Source organism: Trachemys scripta, chromosome 2 (assembly GCF_013100865.1).
Source record: "Trachemys scripta elegans isolate TJP31775 chromosome 2, CAS_Tse_1.0, whole genome shotgun sequence".
Lineage (NCBI taxonomy): Eukaryota > Metazoa > Chordata > Testudines > Emydidae > Trachemys > Trachemys scripta.
Window position 1 is genome coordinate 196,309,711 of NC_048299.1, and position 16,622 is coordinate 196,326,332.

General features: G+C 44.4%; 1 protein-coding gene across 1 annotated transcript in view; it reads right to left on the reverse strand.

Moving 5' to 3' along the window:
- Positions 1-16,622, reverse strand: part of VAPA (VAMP associated protein A) — a 44,647-nt gene that overhangs the window by 15,530 nt on the left and 12,495 nt on the right. Inside the window, exon 2 of the mRNA XM_034762603.1 lies at positions 8,442-8,594. Within this exon, the coding sequence (XP_034618494.1) occupies positions 8,442-8,594 (153 nt within the window). The remainder of the gene's footprint in view (positions 1-8,441; positions 8,595-16,622) is intronic.

Here is a 16,622-nt window from a genome sequence, read left to right on the forward strand (position 1 = left end):
GGCCTCGTTCACCACTAGACCCAGACCCGCGCATGTGGACAGCAGGAATTGAATCTGGGCCTGCACCTGGGACCGGGAGCTGCCCTTGAGGAGCCAATCATCCGGGTAAGGGAAAATTTGCAGCCCATTCCTCCAGAGGTGGGCTGCCACCACTGTCATGCATTTGGTTAAAACCCTGGGGGCCGTGGAAAGGCTGAAGGGGAGGACCGCAAACTGGTAACAGTCCCGCCCTACCAGGAAGTGGAGGAAGCGCCTGTGACCCTCGAAAATATGGATATGGAAATACGAATCCTGAAGGTCCAGGGACGCAAACCAATCCCCCGGGTCTAAGGAGGGAGTGATGGAGGTCAGGGATACCATGCAGAACTTGTAGCGGACCATAAACCTGTTGCGGTTCCGCAGGTCCAGGATGGGCCGGAGCCCGCCTTTTACCTTTGGCATCAGGAAGTACCGGGAGTAAAATCCGTTGCCCTGAAATTCCGCCGGTACCCTCTTCACCACACCTAGGTTGAGAAGGTGCGCCACCTCTTGGTTTAGGAGGGCGGCATGTTCCCGGTCCCCGGGGTCCTCCTGGGGCAGGGGATGGTGGGGGGGGGGGGGGGAGTGAGGCAAACTGCAACATGTAGCCCCTGGAAATTGTGCTGAGGACCCACTAGTCCGATGTTATACAGGACCACTGCACTAGGAACGCAGATAACCGGTTGCAGAACACAAACTTCATTAACTGGGGGTCATCCGTGACAACAGGCCCTGTGGCCCCCCGCAAAGAGTCAAAATCGCCTCTTCCCCTGCTTCTTGCCCTTCGAGGGGCCTGGTCGCGGGGCCGAGCAGGACCGACGCTGAGACCTGTGTCTCTGCTCCCTCAGTCGCTTAGGAGGGGGTTCATATCTGCCCCTAGCGGGGGGAGCGGAGGTTTGCGGCCTCGCTGGCGGGACATATAGGCCCAGAGTTTGCAGGGTGGTACGGGAGTCTTTCATCCCATGCAGGCGAACAACGGTTTGGTCCGCAAACTGCACTTTCCCGAAGGGAAGGTCCTGCATCAGAGACTGAGACTCTGCAGACAGACCAGACAGGAGAAGCCACGACTCCCTTCGCATGGATATGGCCGACGCCATAAAACGGGCTGCCGTGTCCACTGCGTACGAGGTGGCCTGGAGGGCTGCTTTCGCCACTGCTGCCCCTTCCTCAACCAGAGCCTTGAACTCTTTCGTGTCCCACTCCGGGAGAAGAGGCTTGAACTTCGGTAGAGACCCCTACAAGTTAAAATCATAGTGGCTCAACAAGGCTTGGTGATTGGTGACCCGAAGTTGAAAGCTCGCAGAAGAATAAACTTTCCTGCCAAAAGAATCTTGGCGTCTTTGTCCTTGGGGATGGATGCAGGCTGGCCGTGGCGTTCCCGATGGTTGACTGACTCCACCATCAGGGAGTTAGGTGCCGGGTGGGAGTACAGGTACTCATGTCCCTTAGTCGGAACAAAGTACTTTCTCTCCGCTTTCTTGGAGATAGGCACCAAGGAAGCTGGGGTCTTCCACAGGGCAGTCGATATGTTGGTCACACCTTGGTGAAGAGGTAGGGCCACAGGGCCCAATGCCGAGGAGGACAGTACATTGAAAAGGGGGTCCGACGGCTCCTCCATCTCATCAGCCTGGAGTTGGAGATTCGAGGCTACTTTTTTGAGGAGCTCCTGGTGAGCTTTAAAGTCCTCTTCTATAACAGACGGAGTTGCCGCTATGGTCTCCTCCGGTGCCGGCGAGAGGGCCGGGCTGGCTACCAGGGCCTCGGGAGTTGAACCAGCGGCACCTTCCAAGACCAAGTCCGGGCCCGGTGCCGCCAGTTTGGTGCCCGTCGACTTCTGACTCTGTCGAGGAGGGGACACCGAATGGGTCTGGGATGCCCTGGCTACCGAGCGGGGTCTCGCCTAGGCAGGCAATTGCGGCCACGGTGCCCACTGACACCATTGGCCCTGCCACGGTGCCCCTTGCCACTGACCAGCTTGGGTGCCGAGCAGTGGAGGCTGCTCTTGGGGCCCGGTGCGGCTCGGGGACGGGCGGCTGAGTGCCGAGGTCGAGGTTGCCATTGACCACACGGTGCCGTAGGAGCGGCAGGAGTGTCTACGGTCGTGCCGGTGCCGACCTCGAGATCTGGACCTTGACGACGATGAGGAGCGATGCTCGACCGAAGTGCTGCTCTCATAGTCGTCCCAGCGATCATAGCTACGACGCTTCGGTGCCAGTAACGCCCGAGGAGAGCTCCGTCCATGGTGTCTGGCAGAGCGGGCACTCGAGCCCCAGCGTCCATAACAATGGCATTGGGATCTGCTCCTGTAGCTCCTATCCGAAGAGGAGTGTCAATGCCACTTGTCTTGGTGCCTGTGCTCCCAATGGGGAGTGGAGGACCTTCGAGACTCCCGCACGGGCAAGTCAGCCAGTCTGAGCAGAGTGGAAGGCAGACACGAGCTACGTGAGGACCTCGTCAAACGGGGCTCACGGTCCTCGGAACACAGGCTGTGTCTTGTAGGGGAGGGCTGGTGTGCTCCCAATGGCGGCTTCCCTCGGGACCGGGGGCCCGTCTCGAGCAGCGCACCCCACACCAGGAGGGAGAGGATGTCACGCGCAGCCTGTGCAGCCTCCAGCATCGACGGCATTCTCACCGTGGGAGAGGCACACGCGGATGGGACCGGGCTACTCCGCTCTGCGCGAGTCGGAGGTCTGGGTCTCGAGGGGGATCATGGGCTGCCCAACTCAGGTCCGGCCTCACCCTGTCCTTTTGTCGGCGCTGCTGAGTCTTCCCTTGCTTCTTAGCAGGTGAGCAGTGCTGACTGGTGGAGGGCGCCTCGCTCCGCACCGAGGACGTGGTACCCGGTGCCGAGTCCGATCAGTGCGCCGGTGCCGGGGGCCAACGCAGATTCCATTAGCAGGGCCCAGAGCCGGATCTCTGTCTCCCATTTCATTCGAGGCTTGAACGACCTACAGATCTTACAGCGATCGGTTACGTGAGTCTCACCCAAGCAGCGAAGACACTGAGCGTGCCAGTCGCTTCTTGGCATAGAACTGGGACACGAGTCGCACGACTTGAAGCCTGGGGCACAGGACATGTCCCACACCAGGCAACTAACTAAAGAAGTTATCCAACTATGGAGAAGATGAGTACTACTAAGGCTACTAGAAGGTCTACAGCAAGGATGGAGCACAAAGTTCCAACTACCTTCACTAGCGGCAAAAGGGATTGGGGGGGGGGGGGGGGGGGTGAGAGTGCGCAGCTCCCCTTATAGCGTGATATAGAGGTGCCACTCCAGGGGTCGCAGCAGTGCTCCCCTCCTACGGGTACTGCTAAGGGAAAAACTCCCGGCACCAGTGCACGTGGCGAGCACGCACTCCTACTGTGGAATACACAGGAGCAATCACTTGAAGAAAAACACATATTGTGATTTAAGTGAAGACAACAGACCCCAAATATAAACAATGGTAGTTACAATCAGTACTACTCCAAAGAGTTTTCTGAAGACAGGTGCTAGTTGGGCCAGCTTTCCCCTTCCTCTCTGGAGAGGACAGTACAATGACAGACAAGTAGGTACTGGCCCATTCTCCTTTGACGCTGGTTACCTGTAAGTTCTACCATGTTCCATACCTAGAATCAAAATGCTGATTTAAAAAAAAAAAAAAAAAAAAAATGTATGTATGTAAAAAGAGGATCCGCACTATCCAGATGCTCTCTGGCATTGGCTATGTCACCAATGTCTTGTAAACGGGGGAAAAAAAACAGATGTGCTTGCATAACATTTTAAAAAAGAAATCTTTGGCTCACAAAAGTCTGAATGACTGTTTCCCATTTTCCTATCACCCAAAAAAGGACGATGACATTTCTTGTTTCTAATATAGAAAAATAAAGTTTTCACCACCCTGTTTTTCCATGAATGACTGAAAACCTAACAGGATTAGAATAATGATAAGCGACTGAAATTAGAGCAACTGAGAAGTAAAGAAATTTTTGTTCAGACTGTTTAAAATATTTGGGTTTTTTTTAATCCTATTTAAATAAAAATTTCTGACAGAGTGGGGTGCAAGGCTCTCTTTCAATCTTTAACACATGCCTGGCCCCTTCAATTGAGGCCTGGTATTACCAGAGTGGATGATATCTAATTCTCCAAGGAGAACTCCAGAAAAACAGTTGAGACTTTAAGGTAAAAAGCTCTAACAAGTTCAGAGTTGAGAACCTGACCCACTGGGGTCTTTGCCTACTCCAAAACAAAGCTCTATTAATACCTCAAAATCCACAGAGTTGTCCAAAGAACTTTCTGGATCATTTATGTCTTGGAAGAGTGGGTAAACCAATGTGTCAATAGTCTTATAAAAGTAATTCGATGACCTAGGTAATTATAAGCCAATTAGCATAACAAAGCCTGGGCAAAACAATGGAATGATGTGCCACACTATAGTATATTTTTGTCCTTTAACTATACTGAGTCAATACGGTTTAATGGAAAACAAGTCTTGTCAAATGAACATACCTTTCTTTGACAAGATTACAAGCGTAGCTGAGAAAGGTAACTGTGTTGATGTAACATACAATACAAATAACACAATATACACATTTGGATTTCTTTGTCCTCAATACTGCATGACATTCTGATTTAAAAACTAGCACAATTCAAAAATCAATATGGCACATGTTAAATGGATTAAAAGTAATGACAACTCCCCATTTAAACTTGAGACCTATTAACCAGTGGGGCTTTTCTAATGAGATCTTGAAATAAGCGCTCTCAGCCCACCACTATTGATTAGATAGAAAATATGAATTCATTATTGATAACATTTGCAGATGATAAAGACTGGTGATGTGGCAAATAACAAGGTATGGTCATTGATAAAGAATGATCTGGGTCATTTGGAAACATGGTGTGTGATCTGCCTTTTAACATAGACAAATGCTAGACAATACATCTAGGGACAAGAACACAAACGATACTTACAGATACTTACAGAACCTGGATTCTGGAAAGCAGCAACTCTGAAAAGTACTTATGGGTCACCGTATATAACTAACTATACATGATCCTCCAGTGTGATTCTGTGGCAAAGAGGGCTATTAAAATACCTGACTGTATTAACTGGGGGAATCAAGCAGGAGTAAAGTGTGATATTACCTCTGTTCGGCACTGGCGAAACAACTGCTGGAATACTGTCCAGTACTGGTGTTTACACTTCAAAAAGAATGTTGAAAAATTGGAGAGGTTCAGAGAAGAATTAGAAGGATGATTTGTGCCTGGAAAAGGCACCTTACTATGAGATTCTAAAGGAGCTCAACCTAATTTACTACAGAAAAGGTCAAGTGGAATCTTGATCACAAATCTATAAACTGACTACCCAAGGAAAAGATATCTGATACTAGAGGACTCTAACCTAGCAGACAAAGGCATAATGAGATACAATGGCTGAAAGGTGAAGTTAGCAAAGTTCTGCTGGAAACAAGATAAGTTCTCCATTACTCTTAGCAGATATGTCTAAACTGCAAAAAAAACCCAAAGAAACCCGCAGCAGTAAGTTTCAGAGCCTGGGTCAACTGACTTGGGTTCATGCTATGGGACTAAAAAGTAGCAGTGTAGATGTTCCCACTCAGGCTGGAAATATCTACACTGCTATTTTTAGTCCTGTAGTATGAGCCCAGTCAATTGACCCGGGCTCTCAGACTCCTGATCCGGGGTTTTGGGTTTTTTTTGCAAAGCAGATGTACCTAGAGTCTCTTTAATTCAAGGTGTCTCTCAGTGAAATGTTCTAGCTCAACCAGAAATTGTTGGTCTAGATGTAGGAATCACTGTAGAAACTCTTTGGACTGTGATCTACCTCCTGCATAACAGTGGCCCAACTTGTTCTCTTCAACAGCAACTGTTAAGAAGAAAATTTGCATTTGACTATAAATCAAAAATTTGCTCCATGAACTGTGCCCGGCAACTTTTAAACAGAATTGTTTCAATCAGCCTTCCCAGTCGCCTTCAGCCACTTCTCAAGATAAGTATCAATGTGAATCAGGAGTGCTTTGAGTATCTGCTCCCCACATCTCTGTTGCTGCTTCTCAGCAGCTCATCCACTGGCTCCTGCCACACCACAAGAAAGAAGAAAAACAGCAGCTCTGGTTGTTCCATTGGCAGCTTCCCTGCTACATTGTGGAAGCCCCAAGGAGAGCAAGACAGGAGCCTGAATGACTCTGCCTGAGCCTAGAGCACCACCTAGCAAAGGATTACTTCCCTACCCCTTCCAAATACCCAAGGCAGTCTAGGAGAGGGGGAAAGAATGATAAGCTGGATCCATATGGTGGGTCCATGGAAGTGGTCAGGAGGCAACCTGGCTCTTCTTTCCTTCGCTCGTGGGAGGTGGGGGAGCTCCTTCCCCATGTGGCCCTCCCCATAGGGCAGTGGGATGAGCTACCAGAGCCATTTGCTCACTCATGGGAGAGTACAGCCCTTTCCCCAGACCCGGGAGAGGCAGCCTGCACCCAGTATTCTCAGTACAGTGTGCTGCTGCTTTGGCAGTACCATGGGCCCAGTCTTAGATTAAAATACATATGTCCAGTTATTTTGGCAGGCTGCCAACATTTTGCTGCCAACATAAGTGGCAGAAAGGCAATGGCAATTTTTCAAACAACAACAACAGCAAAAATAAAAAAAATAAAAAGAATAAACCTGTCCAAGACAAACCAAACAAATTTTCATGGGAGAAAGAAAAGGCACTGTCAGTCCCCAGGGCTCCCTCTGCTGAATTTCAGAGGCCTGCTGCAAACTATGGACATGTCAGAGCTTCTTTAAAAAGACTAAGAACCTTTTATAAATGGAAAGTATTAGGCTACCTAAATAATCTGGAAAAGATAGGTATTGAATAGCGGATTTGTGATGCTGTGATTGAGCTAATTATATGGTCCACTTAATCATTTTAAATATGGAATGTACTATATGATCCATTCAACTAAGTTTTCATCTAATTTTTAAAGTATCATTAACTATATTAGATATCATATACAGTGTAATTACTTCACAGCCATAAAGTGATGTCCCACTACAAGCTGAGGGTGCATTATAAACAAAAATATGCCTCTCTTGGGCAAGGGCATCATTAATTTTTCTCTGACCCTTTCCACCTTCCCCTCTTGCTTCCGTACACTCATCATAGTGATTATAACAGATTATAATTGTAATTCAGTATCCCCCATCATATCTTTTCCTCACTATCCCACTGTAGGGGGCCAGGGTGGCTGCCCTCCGAACCTGAGGGTAAAGGGCCTTTCCCTCAGCCTGAGTGGGCGGGGCCAGCCCAAGCTTGCTCCAACCCCGGAAGGGGAGGGGTGGAACAGGAAGTATAAAGGGCGGGGCCCTTAGCTCAGTTAGGGCAGCACCAGGGAGGGAGGCAGATACAGACCGTGGGCTGCTCCCTTCAGAGCCTGCTGCCACACCAGGGGAGGCCCTGGACCCATGGAAACCTCACCTGGAGGACGGACTGGGGCTGCCAGGACTGCCCGCTGCCGAGTACCCAGAGGAACTGGAGGAGTCGGAGGGGGAGCGGGAGCTGCCAGCAGCCGAGTACCCAGAGGAGCTGGAGGAGCCTGAGCCTGACGGGGAGCCGGAGCTGCCAGCAGCGGACTACCCCGACGCACTCACGGGACCAGAGGGATTCGGGCGAGCAATCGGATAGGAAGTAGCCCAGGGACAGAGCTGCACAGTGGTGAGTCTATGTAGCGGGACGACCCCGCTGACCCAGTGGTGGGACCCTCGTTCTGCCACTGTCAGGGCCCTGGGCTGGAGCGCAGTGGTGTAGGGTGGGCCTGCGCTCCCCTACCCGGCAGAGCCACGCCGGGACCTTTGCCGGCGCTCCCCTGCCTGAGGGGCGCGCTACTGACCTTTGCCGGCGCTCCCCTGCCTGAGGGGCGCGCTACAGACTCTGGCTGGCGGCCGCCCCGCCGCTAATTCCCCGCTGACGGAGGCGTGACCCAGGCCGGCCAGTGACCTCATAGCTCCCCACCGCCCCCTAGCGGGTAGGTGGGCCAACGCCGATCACACCACCTTCCCATTTCCTTTCTTACTGTATAATCTGATCTTGAACCACATTTTTTTTTAAAAGTCAATACAAAAAGGGCAAATTGAATGTGTTAACTTGTCCAAATTAAGTCAGAAACATAATAGTTTGTAAAAGACAGCTAAATATTTCAGTATCTAGGATTTTCATTTTCATATATTAACTTTTGGTGTACAAGTTGTTGTGGTGGCACCTGCAAGCTTAACGATACTGAAGAGACTGTACTAACAATTATCAACAACCCTTTAAAAAAAAAAAAAAAACAGTTTATGATGTTATGCAATAGTTTCGGTAAGGGACAGGTGGCAAAGTGTTTTGTGTAGTATCTTGCAACAAGAGAATCAGAACTATAAAGCCGCACAACAAACTTGTTTTTACCTGAAACAGTTACAGATGATCCTGGGTCAATAATTCCACTGTTTGGCCGCACACAGTATCGACGAGGCGCTGTGGTCTTCACTTTGAAACATACTTTTCTATCTGATGGGTTTCGTAGTTTAAGATTTGTAGTGACTACATCTGTGAAGGGACCTGTTTAAAAAAAGAAAAAGGTATGTTTCTAGGGGTGGGGGGAAAAAAAAAAAAACAAAAAAACTCGCTTATGCAGTCCTGAATACTCTTAAATACAATTTCTGATAGTTTTTTTTTGTTATCTCCTGAGAACATTAACAATTACAAAGCATGCAACAAGGTACATATTCTTCTTGTTAAATGTCCAGACCCCACATGTACTCTGTTACACGACAACGTGTGTGTGTATATATATACACACACACACACACACACACACACGCCAGTGCACACCTCTGTAGTACAAACTAGTCATAGTTTGGATTCAAATTATTTAAAAATAGTACAGCCAATACAGAAAAGAAAACATTTTCAGCAAAGTTACTATGCTTATTTTCCCATAATTTTCTTGAAATACCATATGATAGTCAAAGTGTTAAAATAACTATGGCATTATTTTTCCTTAGAAACAGAAGAAACGCATATTTAAGATTAAGAAACCTCTCTATAGCTTTGTTATACTTGAGTAGTAAAATGTTTAAGTCATAACAGGTAAAACTCTGTGATACTGAGATGCATTAATTGCTCGCTGGTTGACTGTTGATAGAGTTGCCAAGGACAAAATGGGCAGACACACTAATCCTTTAACTCTCAAGTGGTCTTTCCAGATGTGGGCAGAAAAAAAAACTGGCAGAGAAGATAGAAATGTTTAAATTGCTGTTGCCCACATTGTACCTATTCTGTGGACAAGAGAATTCAGTTTCCATGGTTATCCACACAGCTCTTGATGAACACTATGTTTGCCAAAAAACAAAAAAAACACCCTACAGTTCTAGATGAGGGAAGCGACTAGACTAGTTGGCCAAGCAAAGAGAGATAGTTTCAGTGTCAGCAATATAAGCTCCTCTCTTCAAGCAGAGCCCATCCTCAGATGGCACCTAGTAGCAATGGCATGAAGAGAGGAAAGAAGAGGAAGCTATAGTGTTCCAAGCTATAGTGTTCCAAGAGGTTAACTGGCCCCAAGCTGTGGGTAAGCAAGATAGCAAAAGCACTGAATGGGAGGATGCCTGCTTATAGTTTTATTGAAAAGGTTTTATATATATGAAATTTGCTCTTAACCGAATTTCACATGCGGAGTTTCTAGATATCACAACTACTTTGGAGCTCTTAAATGGCATTTTAAAAATCCTACTGCATCTTATTGTGAAAATGTTGAAATTACAACGAAAAGTCACGCACAAAAAGAACAATGTTTTCATTAAATAAAACAAAAAGTAAAAGGATACAAGCCCTCAAATTTCAGGATATAACCCAGCCCTGAGATCAGGGATGAAACTTTCCCTGTGTGTAGGTTCTTCTGTAACAGGAATTCCCCAGCACCTCTAGATGAAGTAACTGGTATTAGCCACGACTGGAGAGGATACTGGGCTAGATGGCCCACTAATCTGTCAGTATGGCACTTCCTTCATTTCTACAATCCTGTGAACTCTCAATCTGAATCCTTGGTTCTGAGGGAATCAGCACCAACCTACACAGGAGTGATTGGAGAGGAGTTGATAACTGGCTGAAGACAAGGGTTAGGACAGGGAAAAATGGACAGAGGCTTCCACTTAAACCATGTCTACATTTCATCTTATTGGATGCGGAGCTTGCCAAGCCAATTTGCCGCAGCAGCAAAGTGCAGAACCCTCAGATCACCATCAAATTGGTAAGAGGGCAGTCAGTGATGTGAAACATTCTCGGTCTTTGTCCACAGCTCACCTGGGATCTTCCTGCTGGCCAGCCCCAAGCGTGACGGCTGGCTGCACATTGTCCCTGGCTCATTCAAAATCGGTTCAGAAGGGCCCACGAACAGTTTGGCAAACCAAAGCTAGGTATACATGTGGTCAGGCCAGTTATAAGAGATTGGTTTCTGACATCAGCTGAAGATCATTCTTCATACCACACTGACATCACAGAGAAATCTGGGCAGGGCAAGTGGGCCCACAACAGGTGCATCGATGACAAGTGCACTCTTGCGTGGTTAAAGAAGTCTGCGTATAGTGGTAGGACCAGGATTGCCCTGATCTTCTCAACCATTCTGGCTGTAGCATACTTATCACAGGTGCTCGGAAGAGTGATGTTGCTTAACACAGGGAGCCATGGTATTGGTATGAGTCGAATCATGACAGTTACAATGCGCACAGTTGAAAATAGCTGTGCATCAATCAACTTGACACAAGATGAATGGATTTAGACAGGAGCAGTATTCTGCTGCAGACATACAGAGGGCTAAAGCAGATGATCAGAGAGTTTGTGCATTTACTCCCCATGAAATGCCAGCCAATTCGCTTAGAAGGCTGTTACGCAACCTCACCTTAGCCACAGCTGTCCTCATGTGGTTTAGACTGGGGGGGAGGGATAGCTCAGTGGTTTGAGCATTGGCCTGCTAAACCCAGTTCAATCCTTGAGGGGGTCATTTAGGGAACTGGGGCAAAAATCAGTACTTGGTCCTGCTAGTGAAGGCAGGGGGTTGGACTTGATGATCTTTCGGGGTCCCTTCCAGTTCTATGAAATAGATATAGATATGGAAATATAGCTACCTACCTATCGAGAGAGAGAGAGATCTAGGACTACTCCAAGGTAGACTGGGTGGGATTCATATTTCCATTGAGAAAGATATTCAGTTCTTGGGCTAGTCTAGCATTGTAAAGATCGAACACACCTGTAACTGTTTTGGTCAGACTTGGTTCTAAATATCTACACTAGAAAAGATACACTGACAGTTATATGAGCATACCATCTTAGCACGGATGCAGGTTATAGCAGAAAGAGGGTGAATACAAATTGATGATTTTTTAAAAAAATATGAATAAATTTTATTTTTTTAAATTAAACACAAGTTTATTTTTTAAAAATAAACCCACTTAAAAATAAATTTGAAATTGACGACCTACGTAAGGCCTAAAATTATAATCTTTTAAAATCATTTAAATTAATTACAAACTTTAATATTAAGCAATAAATATTTCCTGCCAAGTTTTAAAGCAAATCAAACCGCTGAACTCATGGAAGTCATTTGCTAAGCAACCGGAAACAAAGTTTGCTGAAGTCCTAAACCAGCTTTTGATAGCAGTAGCCTCTTCTGCAGAGTCAAAGAGAATGCTTTCTTCATTTCAGTTTACACAACTAGTTCTGTTCAAAGTTAAGAAACCACTGGGAATTGAAAAAGCAGGAAAGTTTATTTTTCTCTCCCAGTGTATGAATAAAAACTAGATGCAAGAATGAGATCTTCTAGTTCTAAAACCTTGCAGGACGCTATGAACAGAAACAAAACAGTTCAATTCACTAACTACAGATAATACCTCCTTTGTTTAATAAGCCATATTAAATGCAAAACGTTTTGATACACACACAAAAGGTTTATCCAGCACTTTTAAAGTCATTTTATTTAATAATTTTTTTTTTTGTGAATTTTAATTGAATTTGAATTTCCATCCAGAGCTTGACACAAAACAATTAAAAAATTAATCTAATAAATAAAAAATGCATCATTCACCATTTTCTAAACATAATAAAAGAGTAAAAATTAAGAATCTGAATGAATATAAGTTATGTTATATAACTGATGAAGTAAATGTGCATATCGTATCATGCTGACTAGCAAAAAGAGCACTAAATGTAGTATAAAGGCTATATTTAGTTGCAAATCAATATGTTCTAATGGTTACCAACTAATGAGAATCATTCTCTCTTTAGGAAAATAATAAAAATTACAAATGCAAAAAACTATTAAAATTGATTATTTAAAATCAAGGTTTCCTGCTGGGTGATTAAAACCACTTTGATTTAAGTCAATCCAATCTGCAAACAAAAAAACACTTATCCTGGTTTGGCAAGCAAAATAAGGTACATAGGCATAAAGTACATTTGCCAGCATAAACTGCAGCTACACTCGGATTTTGCCCGTACTGAAATAACACCCCTCAAAAATTTACACCCCTAAACCACAAAGCTACATCAGCAAAAGTTTCTTGTGCACCACCTGGTTCCACTCTATTCTGGTGAAAGAGACACAGGATAGGAGGAAAATCTTTTTAGCGGCAAAGTCTGCAGAACCATTAAATTTGGTCTCTCCTAGGGTGACCAAATAGAAAGTGTGAAAAATCGGGATGGGGGTGGAGGGTAATAGGGATCTATATAAGAAAAAGCCCAGCTGTGAAAAAACAATTCTGGAAAAAAAAAAAAAAAAAGCCACAACAAAAGTCTCATCTTGCAAATAAATCAGCAAAAGACAAAAAATATTTTCTTAGAGAGGCATTTAAAAGACAGAGGAAAACTCTTTTGCAAAATATGTAACATTCTCAACCATGAAATGAAATGAAATAACTACAAATCACAGAAGCATTTAAAGAGAAAGGCTGAGTTGCAAGGACAATGTCATAAAATGCAGCGCACAATTTTTACATGTTTCAGCACAACTACAACTACACAACAGAAGTGGTTACATGTCATCTGTGACAGGGCACAAACTTGTGCCAGTGCAAATATATGACTACCTAAAGCAAGCCATCCTTTCATATGACAGTTGCTTAACACTCAAGTGAAGAATGATAATTCCAGGAGGTTACCAGCTACAAGATGTAGGTCTTACAGATGTCTATAAATGTGAAAAACTCAAGGACAAAGTGTAGGATAACTGTCATAACCAATGAAATAACTATGATGGTTGCTACATACTTAATATTTTAAGTACACCATCAATGAAAGGAACACATCTTTCCAGTGCTGTCTATCTTGCTGATGCACACTTCATCCGGCAGGGGTGGCAGTGGGAAGAAATCACACCACCATGCCCCTCTTGCCATCATTCAAATAGTCTAAATTATGAAACTGTTTACAACATGGTTGTCTTTGACACTGATAATTAGATGAAGTAAACTTTTAATTCTGTACTGTCTGGACTATTTCCCAATAGGAAGTTCAAAATTAATATTTACAGTAGTTTCCAGGAGCAAGTTCTTCTAATTGGTGTGGGATTTGAGCAGCACAACAACTCAAACATGCCTCTTGCATCTGGATAAAACAATCCTACACCCATTTTCTGTCTCCAATGAGTGCATATGGGTACCACTTGGATTAGAATGTGAGGCCCATATTAAGAATTTATGCTGAAAATTTCAAAAAATTGCTTTGCCCTTGCATGGATTGGATCCATCCATGCTAACAACACATGCCATAAACTCAGACCAGGCCCCTGAGGATGCCATTTGTAGCATATTTTCTCAAGACTAAAGCAGTGACTTTGAAAAAGACTGAGGGTCATGGTGGATAATCAGCTGAACATAAACTCCCAGTGTGATACTATGCCAAAAGAGCTAATGCAATAATGGAATGCATAAACAGGGGAATCTTGAGAAGGAGTAGAGAGGTTATTTTACCTCTTTTTATTTCGCACTGTGTCCAGCTCTGGTGCCCACAATTCATGAAGGAGTTGATAAACTGAACACAGTTCAGAAAAGAGCCATGAGACTGATTTAAAGGAATAGTAAATATGCCTTACAGTGACAAACTCAAAGAGCTCAATCTACTTAGTTTAACAAACAGAAGGTAAAGGGGTGACTTGATTACAGCCTCAGTATCTACATGGGGACCATATATTTAATAATGGGCTCTTCGATCTAGCAGAGGAAGGTGGAACACAATCCAATGGCTGGAAGCTGAAGGTAGACAAAAATCAGACTAGAAATAAGGCACACTTTTTTAATGGTCAGTAATTAACCATTGGAACAATTTGCCAAGGATCCTGGTGGATTCTCCACCACTGACCATTTTTAAATCAAGATTCGATGTTTTTCTAAAAGATATGCTCTAGGAATTATTTGGGGGAAGTTCTCTGTCTTATGTTATACAGGAGGTCAAACTGGATAGTCGTAATGGTCCCTTCTGGCCTTGGAATCTATGATCTTGAATGACAACAGGCAACAGGAGTCTGACCATGCCTGCATGGCTCTAGCACAAGATGTAAAGGTAGTGGATGTATGAAGGGCTGCTGACATTACCTCATTTTTTATTACTATATTATTCTTTATTATTGCCATTTCTTTAACCAGACATTAGGGTTCCCATCAACTTTAGGGAGTATAAATCAGAACAGATTTAACTTGTAGTGGACTCTTCTTCTCGACCACTTCCTCCAATGCTTTTTTCAGAGGGTTATCTGGAGGAGTATATAAGGTCCACATAATACTCTTGAGAATAGTTCCAAATTACTCAAAAAAAATGATTCTGAGGTTCCTTCTCTGTAGGTTCTAGTCCCAAGTCTGAAAGAAAATTGCCCTTGCTCCCAGAAGACAAATATGAGGATCCTCTGCATTTCCTTGGCCTTTTCTTGTCCCTTTTGGAGCCATTAACCTAAGAAGATTTGTATTATGGCGAACTGGGAAAGAGTATTCCTTCACCTCTCAGGTTCTAATAAACAAACTGGAGGAAGATGGAGCATCATTTGTACAAGTGCTCGTCACCCGAACATTTAAGTCATTGGGCACAGGGGTCTGATATACATACTCTTTTCCCACAAGGCAGGTAAGTCTTAAAACTGATCTTTTTTTCCCCCAGTTTCTGCCATTGCACCCGGCAACAACTAATGTAACAGAGTTCCCAGGGATGTTTCCTAAGGAACCAAAAATACAAAACAGTGAGGGCTCCTGGATTTAGTGCAGATGGATCCCACTAATGGGGTTCTGTATAAAGAATACAATCATTTCCCATAAACGATTATGGCATCATTCTATCATTTTGTAAACATTTTTCAAATAGTAAAATAAGACTTCAAATCAATGTAAAGTCAGTATTTTTGATCTGCAAAGGATTGATACTGTATATCATGTTTTAAATACAGTACAGAATTATTAAAAAACATGATTAGATGTACTGCTTTAAGCAAAACAGAGTAATAGGTCATATTATTCTATATCATTAAGCAATATTGCCCCACTTATATTCATTCCAAACACTGCTGCAAAGACTATTTTCCTGACTCATTGCTTGACCATGTCACCTTTCTCTTTGGGTCCCTCCACTGGCTCCCCATTCTCGATCACATCAGACAAACTAGTTGTGTGGAGTTTCCAGGAAAGACCACAGAACACATCCTATCCCCCACAAAGATCCCACCTTACACACTAGTTATAGGGCCAGACCAATATTAAGAAAATGTCTCGAATGAGCATCTCCAAAAAAATATATATCTTCAGGAAAAAGAGCGAATGTTTATGGAGAAATGAGGCTTGCAGTGCTGTTCTTCACTGCCAGTTTGCTGGTCCCAGAGCAAGGAAGGATGAAAAGATGGATGAAGGAAGGGAATGTATGTTTGTGGAAAAACTGATAGTTTTGAGACCCCAACAGTCTGATGTGGATTTTTGTTTGTTTGGACAGCATGTAAAGTTTGGAAGAAAGCTCACTTCTAAGGGAAAAAATAGAGATGGCCAGTGCATTTGGGGTTTTTGTAATTGTTATTTCTTTGTTTCGTTATCTATTTTCTGCAATATCACAAGTTAGGTAGGGCCTTACATACAGGTGAAATAGCTTGATGGCACAGGAAATAATGAGATACCTACTATTTGCTGCTTAGACTTGCACTTTCAAGAAACTGGAACTCAGATCCTTCTGCAAACAATTTAAAGAGATGTCCAAAATGTCCTTCATGGACAATCTCCAGGGATTTGTCTTCCTCCTGAAATTCCATGGATGGCCAAAATGGTAGAAAATTTTCTGAATCTAACAAGGAAATCAAGCAACTTGAGAGTATTTCACAGTCTACTCTAGGAGGCACGGTGGTTCAGTTTCCACAAGGCAAGCTTCACACACTGCGGGTTTGGGTAGGTCAAAGGTGTGCAGTAGATGAGATCTCAAGAGATTAGTACTAACCTACGGAGGACACTCTATCTGGGAAGGCAGGGGCATGTGGGACAGAAGAGGAAATCAGTATTACCAAGCTAACCCCTTTGACCATCTGGATGCAAAGGGTAACAGCAAAAAGGCATGATCGCAGATCAAATTAGGGAAGTG